Source organism: Myotis nattereri (genome assembly GCF_964212035.1).
Source record: "Myotis nattereri genome assembly, chromosome: 5".
Classification (NCBI taxonomy): domain Eukaryota; kingdom Metazoa; phylum Chordata; class Mammalia; order Chiroptera; family Vespertilionidae; genus Myotis; species Myotis nattereri.
Genome location: NC_138080.1, coordinates 51,060,261 through 51,074,372, shown reverse-complemented (window position 1 = coordinate 51,074,372; position 14,112 = coordinate 51,060,261). Strand labels below are relative to the sequence as shown.

Here is a 14,112-nt window from a genome sequence, read left to right as displayed (position 1 = left end):
ACCTTTGAAGCCCTGTGCAATCACAAATGGTTGCAAGGACAAGACTATATGGGAACCGCTGAACGGGTAGTTGACTTGGTCCTAGACATACATTCTACTTGCCTCCCCCACCATACCTGCTGCATCCTGTTCAGTTACAAGAGGCCATGTGACTAGTTCTGGCCAATGAAATGTGAGCAGAGCTTGTATGTGTCACCTGCGGGCTAAGGCAATGAAAACTTCGTTATTGGTTCTTCAGTCTCCCTCTCCCTCTTCTGCAATGACTGCAGTGGTCTCTACACGGTGTGGAGAAGAGAGATATTTCTGTCTGCTGCCCAGTACAGTTACCTGAGTAAGAAATACACTTCTACTGCACGTAAGCTGCTATGTATTCAGGAGTCTATTATTACAACAGTTAACGCTATTTTTTAAAAAATTCTGTATCTGAAACACTCAACCAAACCAACACACACAGACACACACGCACACACACAACACCCCTACACCAGTGGTTCTCAACCTTCCTAATGCCGCGACCCTTTAATACAGTTCCTCATGTTGTGGTGACTCCCAACCATAAAATTATTTCAGTTGCTACTTCATAACTGTAATTTTGCTACTGTTATGAATCGTAATGTAAATATCTGATGTGCAGGATGTACAGTGGGGCCTTGACTTACGAGTTTAATTCGTTCCGTGACGGAGCTCATAACTCAAATTACTCGTATGTCAAATCAAAAAGTGAACGAGTGAGACACGTGATGCTGGGCTGATATTGTGGCATTCACTGTGACGTTCCCTGCGCCAACTAGCGGTGGGGTATCTGAAGCTGGCTCGTACCCGAATTTTGGCTCGCAACTCAAAGCAAAAAATCGGCTGAGAGATGGCTCGTATCTCGAAAAACTCATTAGTCGGGACACTCGTAAGTCAAGGCCCCACTGTATTTTCATTGTTACAAATTGAACATAATTAAAGCATAATGATTAATCACAAAAACAATATGTAATTATATATGTGTTTTCTGATGGTCTTAGGCGACCCCTGTGAAAGGGTCGTTCAACCCCCAAAGGGGTCGCGACCCACAGGTTGAGAACCGCTGCCCTACACTCAGTCACTCTGCATTGCTCACACCTACTCATATTTTAGGTCTGGGCCTAGATGCATCAGAAGCCATCCCTGAGTCACCCCATCCAGTCTATTTAAGTTGCTCTGACATTCTCTCTCTCTACACACTATTCTTTCCTGTCATTTTACTCATTACCAATGCATAATTACATATTCATTTGTATGTACATTTAAAATCTGTGGCCACAGTTGAACCATAAAATCCAAGGAATCAGAACCATGAGTCCCTTGCAATAATAGACAGGGAGCTTGCACTACGCTCAGCAGACAGCCGTCAGTGAATAAATTTGAAAATGCAGAGGATGCACAAATGAGAGGCCACTACCAAGGGAATACCTTTTTATCATGAGACCACAACTCTAGACCAAAATCACAAGAGCACTCAAATACAGACCATGGGGTGGTGGTGTTTTTTAACCTTTATTCATTTCTAATGCAATTCTGGGTCAATCTACAACCACGAGAGAACCTAAACTTCAAAGGAATGTTAACAGGCAGTAGCGTACAGCAGTATAGCCCCTGTATGTACAAGCAAGACATCAATTTCCATTCTTTTCAGAAAACCTCTTGCTAACCACTTACATTTTCTTCCCATCAAAAAATGCATTAACAAGATCATGCTTACGTATATAGCTAGTCAGCACAAGAGACAAATGACAATTTATAATGAACTATTTAGGTCTTTCAATATAGTGTCCACAACTCCAAGCCGTAGCTATTGACCTTTTCAATGGCATTCATTATGTGACATTGTCACCAATTATATTAAAAGGCATTCATTAATTTTTAAAAGCTAGAATAACTCAGAAAGTCCTGCACTGTAAATAACCCATGGAATATTGCAGTTAAGTCTAAGACGGCCAGATCACTTCAATCTTTTCTACAATCCCTTGTATAATATGCGTAGGAAAATGAACGTTATATAAGAAGAAAGAGAGCAAGTTATTGTATTTTTACCTCTAAGAGTTTAATTATTTATTTTAAGTAATGTCTATTAATATTTAAATGGTTGAAAATAAGTCAACGTTAAAAACTAACTGCACAAACTCTAAAAGAAAATGGCCACGTTACATCAGACTACATTTACAGAACAAAAGCAGCTAGTTAGACCCTTTTTAGAAATTTAAAGTTTCTGACATCATTTTCCACCATTCCATCAATTCTTCCTTTTCCTCCTCTTTCCTTTCAGAAAATGACTCCAGTTCAAAATCAACCTAAAAAAGAAAATCAGGAATATATTGTTATCAAAGTGCATATGTATTTTTAAAAGCTGAAATGAATTTAAAAAAAAAAAAGAGTAATCTCAGAGCTTTTAGGATAAGCTCAATTTAGTCACTTGAATTAAAGTATACCCTAAAAATCTCTCATAATAAAAGGTACTTGGGGGGGGGGGGGGGTAGAGGGAGAGAGAATGCAAAACCATTACGTTTGAACTGTGTTTTGAGCTAACAGCTTTGTAGGATTATTTAAAAGCAGGACATTTAAAGGCAGATTATGTCAAGGCAGTCTTTAGTAAGGACTTTAGTAAAGCCGGGAAAAAGATGTCGTTTATAATTAATTTTCTGCCTTTGACTATTCGGTGCGCTTCTCCTGTCAACCTTGAATTTTCTCCTGCTATGCAGCTCAGTGTCCCGGCATCCCCAACCACAAGGCCCTGCTTTCCAGAATCTCGAAGCTGCTCACTCATCCCCAAACCACCATGGAGGCCAATGGCCCAGGAACTCAACTCTCCTTGGGAACAAGGCGTCCTCGTCAAGTCCATGGAGAATCGAGAGACACAGAGCAAGGGAAGGGTATGTCATGCCCTCCCTCTCCTCAGCCTGAGCCATGGCCGAGGCAGGGGCCAGGCTGAGTGAGACCGTCCCTGGGACAACGGTGACCGTTATCGTGAAGATTGAGTAAAAGCCACGTAACTATGCCTGGCACACACACAAGTGCTTAATCAATCTCAACTGTTAATGCGATGACTTACTCCAACAGCAGGACTGTAAGGAACCGCCACTTTCTTTGTTATCGCCAGATAGCCTGGAGCTGAGGCTGTGAGTTTATAGTTTCCAGGTACAAGCAGCCTCCAGTAATCGCCATCCTTTGCTGTAAGGGAACGAAACGTCAAATCCCAAGGCACATACGTGACATGCACAGTAATACCCGCGAAGGAATACCCAGTGTACCTCAGTTCAACTCCTTTTGTTCCCATTTCTAAAGCAGTTATTAATGGAATTCGATTCACATTAACTGCTAGAGGGCATCAGTTCCCATATCAGTTTTACAGATATGAGTGTTAAATGGTCTGATAAATCTCCTAAGATAATGACTCTCCATAATCACATCAGGACTAACACAGATTAAAAAGACATACACAGCCCCCAAGCGGTCAGAGCATTTTTCCTATTCTTGCCACGCATCTCTGGGAGAGGACCTAATGGTCAGAGAGTCTAGATCAGTGTTTCCCAAGGTGTGGCCCAAAGACAGTCTCACCAGAATCCCTGAGGCACTTGGTAGACATTTCAATTTCTAAATCGAGTCTGTTGGTTGGATTGCCTTCTAGGGACTGTATTTTCAGCAAGTTCTTCAGAGATTTCTTAAACTGAGTTACATGTCCACCCCCCCCCCCTCCCCAATGTACCCAGAGTTCCCTCCTGACCTGGACTAGCCTCCACGGCCCACCACTAGAATCACTCTCACACACAGGCCTTCAAGTCATTGCTTTTCCCGCGTGGCGAAACACACCTGGCAAACTGCCAAGCCTGGATAACTCCCACCCTCCCCTCTACACCTGCCCTGTGGGGTGCAAGGAGCTGGAGAAGGCACGTGCCCATGCTGATCTGTCTCTGATCCATAAACGCCAACCTTGCACACTAGGTCAGTGCAGATCCCTGGGGGACTTGTCCAGATGCAAATTCTAATTCACTTGCTCTGTGGGGAGGCCTCAGATCCTGCATTTCTAACCAGCTCCTGGGAGACGCTGATCCAGCTGCCGGTGGGGGCCACACCTTGAGTAGCAAGGTCCCTGGAACAATTCACACAGCCTCCTGTCTCCTAACACCGCTCAGACAGCCTCATCAGCACTCTCAGTCCACGCTTTACCTCCTACCTCACTGTGAAAATAAAACAATCGGCAAAAAAACAAGGCCCCGTCACCATCCCTTCCCACCTACCTCTAGACTCCACATCTCCTTTCAGCCAGCACCCTTTTATCTCCTTTGCTTTATAGCAAAGTTCCTGAGAAGACTGGTCAGTACTCTCTAAGCCAGTGGTTCTCAACCTTCTGGCCCTCATATTGTGACCCAACCATAAAATTATTTTCGTTGCTACTTCATAACTGTAATGTTGCTACTGTTATGAATCGTCATGTAAATATCTGATATGCAGGATGGTCTTAGGCGACCCCTGTGAAAAGGTCGTTCGACCACCAAAGGGGTCGCGACCCACAGGTTGAGAACCGCTGCTCTAAGCTCTCTCCTCTTACCCTTTCTTGGGCCTCCCGGAGCAGGCTGCCACCACCCCATGGAAACGGATTTCGTCAAGACCTTCCACTCAGGCTCCTTCACAAGGCTCACCTGCTGGACACTTTTCAACCCTCCTTCTTTCCTGAAACACTCCCAGGCTCCAGGACGGCGCACCCAGACGTCTCTCTACCCTGGACTTCATTGCTGGCTCCTCCTCATCGCCCTGCCCTCGAATAGCTGGGGTGTCCCAAAACCCAGCCTCCATTTTTATTCCTTTCTGCCTGTGTTTATTCCCTAAGTTAGATTTTACTAAAACTTCCACATCACAGAATGCAGAGAAACTAAGGTCTGTGTGGCACACCAGGGTTAACAGATAGGAGAGGTTTTCTGTGGCCAGAAGGGATCGATGCCTGGGTGCCGTCTTCAACAGCCGACCTCCTGAGGGCCACGGGGCCAGTATCTTAGTGCAGATTCTGGTATAAGCTTGGAAAGGGGTGCTGGCACTTAGTGCATTGATGGATTATTGAATAAATTAATAAATGAAGTTTTAGAGAACAAAGGAGGATTTAAAATATAAGTTATAAATGTGGATGTTAAGAAAGAGGTAATGCTATAAAGTGGTTTGGGAAATAAGTTAAAAATTAATTATAAGGCCTAGAAATATGTAGAGTTTATAGCTAAAAGATATTAATTTGGTTGTTGAAAAGATCCCATCATATGACAGTTAAACTAAAATGAGTGGATAAATGTCATTAACAGGAATAAGTAAGTTTGCCAGGAAAATATATCATTTTGTCCAAACTGGGAAAATTGAAATATGGTTTAAACCTCAAAACAACTAACATCGACTTCAATTCTATAACAACCTGTTTAACAATGAATGGGTCCTGATTTACTATATGGATTTAATGAAGAAACGTATGAGAAATCCTGGATGCACAATATACTGGCAGTTATCTTTCTCCTACTCTTTTCATTCCCTCCTCAATGAACAAGTCATTAACACCATATATAGAATATATAGATATAGAGGTATATAGATATATAGGTCTATAGGTATATAGATATATAGATATATAGGTATATAGGTATATAGATAGATATATAGGTATATAGGTAGGTAGGTAGATAGATAGATAGATAGATAGATAGATAGATATACAGATATATAGATATATAGGTACATATTGTCCAAAAAAGTATATACACACACTTTGAATAATTATAAGGCAGTGTTTGTTGAAATACATTTCATTTTCAAACTTGAGCTATCAGCTGTTAAAGTGTATATACATTTTTGGGACATCTACATATAGGAAGGGAGAAAGAGAGAGAAACGTTGATTTGTTGTGCCACTTATTTATGCATTCATTGATTGATTCTTGTATGTGACCTGACCAGGGACTGAACCTGCAACCTTGGTCTATCAGGATGGTTCGCCAACCAGCTGAGCTACCTAGCCAGGCCAGCACCTCTTCCTAAGAGAAATAAAAAAAAGGCACTGGTATTTTAACGCTAGCGGGTTCATTTTCCTTTGCCTCAGGAACAACGGACTCTCCAGTGGATGGCACCACCTTGCAGCTCTGCAGTGAGATACCTGAGGAAAGAGCGCCATCTGCTGCACCCCAATTTTTAAACGTAGCAGCCAGCCTGGGTAACTGCCTGAGTTGCTCCCTGAAGGAAATTTAACTAGATTAAAGCTGAGAGAGAGAGAAGGTAAAGAGATATGAAGCATTTAATTATTTTGATTAGAGCAGCATAAGAATTATAACTATGGTAAGTAATTGGGCTCCTGTATATAATACGAGAGCCTCCAAAGTCACTAATCATCCGAGAGATGCAAATCAAAACAACAATGAGGTACCATCTCACACCTGTCAGACTGGCTATCATCAACAAATCAACAAACGACAAGTGCTGGAGAGGATGTGGAGAAAAAGGAACACTTGTGCACTGCTGGTGGGAATGCGGACTGGTGCAGCCACTATGGAAGACAGTATGGAGTTTCCTCAAAAAACTAAAAATGGAACTCCCATTTGACCCTGTGATCCCACTTCTAGAAATACATCCCAAGAAACCAGAAACACCAATAAGAAAGGCTATATGCACCCCTATGTTCATAGCAGCACAATTCACCATAGCTAAGATCTGGAAACAGCCTAAGTGCCCATCAGTAGATGAATGGATTAGAAAACTGTGGTACATCTACACGATGGAATACTATGCTGCTATAAAAAGAAGGAACTCTTACCATTTGCAACGTCATGGATGGAACTGAGAGCATTATGCTAAGTGAAATAAGCCAGTCAATAAAGGAAAAATACCACATGATCTCACTCATTCATGGATAATAGAGACCATTATAAACTTTTGAACAATAATAGATACAGAGGCAGAGCTGCCTCAAACAGATTGTCAAACTGCAGCAGGAAGGCCGGGGAGGGGTGGGGGGCAGGAGGGAGAGGGGTAAGAGATCCACCAAAGGACTTGTATGCATGCATATAAGCATAACCAGTGGACATAAGACATTGGGGGATAGGGGAGGCCAGGGGATTGTCAAGGGCGGGGGGGGGGGGGGGGGGGAAGGGACACATATGTAATACCCTTTGTAATACTGTAAGCAATAAAAAAAAATAAAATAAAATACGAGAGCCTCAGATCATGGCAGAGAACACCCACCGGATGTAACATCGTGGTCTATTCCTTCCACTGAGATGGTTGCATTGGCAATTGGTTTACCCTGAAGGTCTCGAACGAACCCTTTAACTCCTCGGTGTACCTGTGAAAGTCAAGAACACCCAGAAAATTCACATTAGAAATTACCTAAAGTCCATCTCATATCAAGCATCTCCTTATTTTCTAACAAAATACTGTAGGTCCCCAAAACATGCTCAAAAGGCCACTGAATGTTTTGTGCACTCTTTTTTTAAAAAATATATATATATATTTTATTGATTTTTTACAGAGAGGAAGGGAGAGGGATAGAGAGCCAGAAACATCGATGAGAGAGAAACATCGATCAGCTGCCTCCTGCACACCCCCCACTGGGGATGTGCCCACAACCTAGGCACATGCCCTTGACCAGGATCGAACCCGGGACCCTTCAGTCCACAGGCCGACGCTCCATCCACTGAGCCAAACCGGTTACGGCATTTTTGTGCACTCTTTAATCTGCTTTTTCTCAGGTGGGCAAATGAGAAGTAATCCCTCCAAAACTGACAACTTGTTCTGAGTCAAGGAAAGATTTTGCAGTACCTTCTGAACCACCAAAACAAAAAAACAACAAAACGGTATCTTTAAAATAGTTCTGGTCTCAGCAGATTCCATTACTTGCTCTCTGTTTTAAATGTAGTTACCTATGATTATCTTATATGGTCACTATCAGTTAACAAGACTATTACAACATGAATATTTCATCATTCTAGATAAAATGATATATACTGCGACCACTCCGGCATCAAACCCATTAACAGTATTGTTTTTGATTGAAAGTAAGTGGCATGAAAGATCAATGAACTTCATAGCTGAAAATTGGGCTTAGAAATAAAACGGAAGAACTGTATAGAGAATAACGCCCTGGAATTAATTTGCAGTCATCAGCTGGCTATTGCAATGCAAACTACAAAAACAGTTTTTTTCTTTATTTTTAAATGATAATTCAACTAATTATGTGTTGGAAGTGACAATCACTTCAGGTTTTTGAGAAAGCACTGCTTCTGGAACATCAAATGTTAGTTCAGTTTCATTACTTAACAAACCTATGTCCCGACCTCCCAAATGCTCAGGCTACTTCTCAATCTGGCCCCAGAAAATGATTTTCCTTTCGCTACTGATGACATGTGAATATTTCCTTACAGAAAGTAGAATAAGCCTCATGTGTCCCTTTATGAACAGAGAATAAATCTGTCAGTGGTACAATGTTTTATGGAAGAGCTGACGCTGGTTATCAGCAAATGTTTTGCACGTTCTATTAAAAAAACAAAACACCTCTGGAGTCACCACGGTGTGGGGAAGCCCAGATTAAGTCCTAAGAAGGGAGACCACGTGGAGAGGCCGGGTTGACATGAAGATGAAGAGATGTGCAGGAAGCCCTGGCTGCTTCAGCATCCCCACCACCCCACCTCCAGGCACCACCTGACTCCACCCACATGAGAGACCCGAGTCAGAACTGCCCAGACATACAACTCATTCCTGGCTCCTCAAAAACCCTGAGTGATAATAAAATGACTGTTACTGTTCCAAGCCACAACCTCGGGGGGTGATTTGTTAGGAAGCAATAGATCATAGGAACCCCCTTTCTATAGAAGAAAAGTGCATTCCGTTAAAATGAAGTTTATACAATTATTATATGTAATAATTAAAAATGTGTTGAAATTGAAAGTTTACATTTTGGTATATGTACTGGTTTCACAAATAGAAATATTCTTACTATGATCTCAAAATAAACAAATAAAATACAAACTCTGAAATTCTACAAAAGCAACATGTAATTCTTTTCTCTAAAGGAAATTTAGAAATGGTAAAAAGTTATACATGTTGTTGGTAATAATAAATACTAATTTTATTGGCAACCACTATAGTGATAAGAGAATAAATACATTTTTTATAATTATTTTTCTTTAATTTTATTTTTTTTATTGATTTCATAGAGGAAGAGAGAGGGAAACATCAATGATGAGAAAGAATCATTGATTGGCTGCCTCCTAAATGCCCCCCACCGGGGATCAAACCCACAACCTGGGCATGTGCCCAGACCAGGAATCGAACCATGACCTCCTGGTTCATAGGTTGACGCTCAACCACTGAGCCACACCAGCCAGGCGAGAGTAAATCCATTAAAACAACAACAACAACACACTTTTAGTATCTAGTGAATTGATGATTTTTTTCCCAACACTGAGCTATGAATCAGCCAACCAAAATGAACAGGTTGGAATTTAGTCATTGGAAACATGAAAAGTTGGTTTCTGAGTGACATTCCCATGGTGAAAGAGTCACTGGGGACCCGAAAAAATGTGGCGATGAATTTATGCATCTTGAGGCACTGTAATCCTGATATCAGTATTATAAACCTTAGAGAAATGAAAGCTTAAATTTCATCATTGGAAGGTAAGTCAATCACTTCTAAAACATATAATTCACCTGGATTAGGCCCAAATATATGCAGTTAATAATTGTGACTTGACTTTTTTCAGCTTCTTCAACACAAGACATATTACAGTATGCAGTTTAACAAATAAATAAGTAAATGTCTCTATATGCCAATTGTGAGGCATAACTTTGCTGTTTAAAAAAAATTCACTGTAGGTCTCCCTCATCATTGATGTTTCTATCTCTCCCTCTCCCTTCCTCTCTGAAATCAATAAAAATAAATTAAAAAAAAATTCAATGTAGTAATTAAATCTCAATGACAGTGCTAGGGACTGTCACAACCCCACATGAATGCCAACGGGAAAACCCTGTCACTTCATGGCTTCTGCATTAGAAGTCACAGACGGGAACACTGTCCTCATGACTGCAGAAGCTATTTAGTACACTTGTTCCTTCTATAATGCACTCTCCTCAGATACCAGGACATTTCAGTCAACCAAGGCTGAAAACAAAACTAAAAAAAAAAACATTCCCCATAGTTGCTGGGACTGTTGGCATCAGTAGTCATTAAACCCTTGTGTACTTAAATGCAACAGAGCTTGTTGAAATGGAAATTTGGGGGGGGGGGGGGGGAGTGTGTCCTGCCCTGCAGGGAGTATGGTTTGGTGGTGGGACAGGAAATTCATTTTTAACAAGAACCTAGATGATTCTGAAGCACCCGCCCATTAGAAATTCTTTGGGAATTTTGAGAACTAAACTGTTCCAAAGCTAGTGAGTTGTTAGCAAACTATCTACCACAAGCATGTCAAACTCACGGCTGGCAGGCCGCATGCCTTAAACGAGGCATGTGGCCACGGGTTTGACATGCTTACTCTACCCTAATTAACCGTACAAGTCCAGTTCCTGCAAACATCCCTTTAAAACTCCGCAAGAAATTTCCTCTCAACCAATTATGGAATTAGATCTCCTAATCACCTATTTTTCAGGAGTTGTAAACTAGTTCACACTTAGATTTTAGGCCCAGGTGTTCAAATTATTAATCACCACCATGTTGTTTCATTGTCAAGAAAACTATTTCAATACAAAATTTCTGGCAGTCTTCACTGATCGTTCACCAGACTCTGAGTCCCTAACTGGAGTGTTCTAACTGGAGTGTTCTATGAGATCATTGTAAATGCCACTCCTACTGCTTCCACACAGCTCGCACCCTAACACTGATGCCACTGATCACGTGAATCTGTGGACAGGTCAAATTCTCATTCCAAGTGGCATACAACAGGACTGCACTCCTGGTCCCTCTTCTTTCCAGATTGTTCCTATATAAATTGATAGAGCTTTTAGATGAATTGATGCATGCCCACCTGCAACAATAAATATGACAAAATTTTTCCTCTTTCCTAATGGCACATATTTGTGTTTTATTTTGTGTTATACTGCATTTTTCTCAAGGACTAAGAAAGGATTTAAGCAGCAAAGTAATAATCATACTGGCATCAACTATAGTAAATCTTACAGTCTCGTTCCGAGAAGCCTTTTCTGTGCCCCAGGACTGAGTTAGGGACCTTTCTCTATATTGCCATTGTTCTTTGCATCTCACCTTTATTTTTGCATTTATCACCCTTGCTTGTAATTAGGTAATCATGTTTCTGAACCTCATTAATAGAAGCCTTCTTCAGGGTAGTCACTAGCCCCACTGCCTTATAGGAAGCCAAGGGTAAAGAAATAGCTCAATAAAGTTTTGTTGAAAAAAATATGTAAAAGAAATGAAAAGCATTGTGTTAAGGAGGCATTCTTTGATACCTAAGTGGAAAGCACAGATTAAGTCCTACATGCCTCACTTACCTCATTCTCGTCTTGGTCCTGCCTGACAGGCCAAAGGTGATCAGGGTGGAGGGTGGGCCTAGGATTGCCCTTGCTTAGAGCAGTATCAATGAAAACATGGCTTTACCTCACTTCTCCACAACCCTCTAGTTTAATCGATTCTCAGTGAACATTCATGAACCACAAACCCCATAACAAATGAAAGCCTATTTGAACCACTACTGAGATGTTTTCCAAATGTCATTCTGGTTGGAAGGATTCCCCTAGAGTAGGCTCCTCTTAGGAGACAATTGTACACCAGGTCTAAAGGCTCTTACATTTTCCATTTTACACTGGAGACTGTGTTTACCTGCTCAAGGTAGCTAATAAGGGAGTTTTTGTTATCCTCCCAGTAGGTCTTCAAAGTCTCCTCAGGTGGAAACTTTTCACAGCTAAGCTCCATGGTGATCTCGAAGCAGTTGCTGCTCAGGTAATTGAAGTCTTGCATTCCTGCCAAAACACCAAATGGAAAGTCTCAATACGCAGGTGGTGACTGAAACTCTACACAGGCTGCTCTGTTGAATTGAGAGCCAAGTAAAAGCTACACCAAGCAGCACCTTTTGGGGAGCCTTTGGGGAACCACAAGGAAAATCACCGACCATAAAGGCCAGAACAACATACTTGGGAAATTGTGACCACCTTGGAAGCACACACTCTCTCGGCTTCTTAAGGAATCGTTTAGCTTAACGCCTTGCTGCTGTAAGGAGCTCAAGCAGCAGCCACGTTCCATATTGCTGGAGTGGGCGTCAAAGAAGACCACAGGGGAGTGACATCGTCAAAATGGCAAAATAGGAGTTTTCTGCGGCCTTCCCTCCCCCAAGAACACCAATTTTGACCATCACCCATGAATAGAGTGCCCATATGGAAGTCCAAGAGTCACTGAAAAGGTTCCAGCATGCCACTGGAGCAAACATAAAATCCAAGAGTGGACGCACTGAAGAAGGTCAAAGGAACAGTGTCGCCTTCCCTGCATCACCCCTTCTGCAAGGTGGCACAGCTCAGTGCCAGAGTCACATAAAAACATTCAACACCACACCACACACCGGTAGAGGTGAGTATTCAGAATACGCTAATACTGTAACTGGCAGTGTGTTAATCACTTAACTCTAGTTTAAAGGTTAAAGGACAAAAATATTAAAAATACCTATAGCTGCAATAAGGTGGCATAGGTAAGTCCTTACCTGTAAATACTTCCCTTAAAGGTAAATAGATTGAATTCTCCAGTCAAAGGCATCGAGTGGCCAAATGGGGGCAGGGGCCTCAGAAAAGGAAGAACGGCCTCGGCCAGCACTTCCATCTGGCAGAAAGCTGCCTCCACCCCAGCTCTTGCCCTGATGCCAGACAATGAAGTTCCTCCCATATGTCCCTGGCTCCTTTCAAACTGCTGCACCAGCGCTGGAGCTCAGAGAGAGGGAGTCCCACTAAGTCCATGTGCAGGCCCTTTAAGAGGAATGCCTGGGACTCCAGCAGCCCTCTTCCTACTCAGCCACAATCCCCACCGGTTTTCACAGCCAGAAGTTATAAGGACTTCTCCTCCTGGCTCTGGAACTCTGGGCCAGGAGGCCTGGTGTGGGGCTGGGACCCCTCGCTCCTCAGGGGGGACCTCCGCAGCTGAGATATCCCTTCCGATTTTTACCCGCCACACATGGGTGAAGGATCAGCCCCATTCTATGTCTCTGTTCCTCCTGCCAGTCTCAATGTGGCTTTTTTTTTAAAAAAAACTGATTTAATAGAAAGAGAGATCTATTTGTTGTTCCACTTATTTATGCACTCACTGGTTGATTCTTCTATGTGCCCTGACCAGGGACAAAACCTAGAACCTTGGTGTATTGGACCGACTCCCTAACCAAATGAGCTAATGCACCAGGGCCTGTGGCTTCTTTAAATCCTTAGTTGTAGGTTTCCCATTCAACTAGATTTCAAGCTGTTCTGAATGATGGTGTTCAGTAGTTTAGGTATAATTTTGATGCCTCTCTCTCTTTTTTTTAACTAGTAATACTCCACTTTCAACAATGGAAAGATGATAGATAGATAGATCACCCAGACAGAAAATCAATAAGAAAACACTGGCTTCCAACTATACTTGAGATCACAGGAACCTAACAGATTACATACAGAACATACATACAGATCCAACAGCAGGTGGCAGAATACACATTCTTCTCAAACACGCATGGAACAGTCTCCAGAACAGATCATATGATGAGTCACAAAACAAGTCCTAGCAAACTAAGGAGACTGAAATCATAGCAAATATCTTTTATGGACACAATGGTATGAAATTAGAAATCATGACAGGAGGAAAACTGGAAAATTAACAAATACGTAGAAAAGTAAACATACTCCTAAACCACCAATGGGTCAAAGAGGAAATCAAAAGAAAAACCAGCCGAAACCGGTTTGGCTCAGTGGATAGAGCGTCGGCCTGCGGACTGAAAGGTCCCAGGTTCGATTCCGGTCGAGGGCATGTACCTGGGTTGCAGGCACATCCCCAGTAGGAGATGAGCAGGAGGCAGCTGATCGATGTTTCTCTCCCATCGATGTTTCTAACTCTCTATCTCTCTCCCTTCCTCTCTGTAAAAAATCAATAAAATATATTAAAAAAAAA

General features: G+C 42.0%; 1 protein-coding gene across 1 annotated transcript in view; it reads right to left on the bottom strand.

The window, feature by feature from the left end:
• Positions 1-1,505: 1,505 nt before the first annotated feature.
• CPE (carboxypeptidase E) overlaps positions 1,506-14,112 on the bottom strand; it is a 97,649-nt gene continuing 85,042 nt past the window's right edge. Inside the window, exons 7-10 of the mRNA XM_081091520.1 lie at positions 11,815-11,954; positions 7,233-7,332; positions 3,077-3,195; positions 1,506-2,318 (exon numbers count right to left, since the gene is read on the bottom strand). Of these exons, the coding sequence (XP_080947646.1) occupies positions 2,220-2,318; positions 3,077-3,195; positions 7,233-7,332; positions 11,815-11,954 (458 nt within the window). The 3' untranslated portion in view covers positions 1,506-2,219. The remainder of the gene's footprint in view (positions 2,319-3,076; positions 3,196-7,232; positions 7,333-11,814; positions 11,955-14,112) is intronic.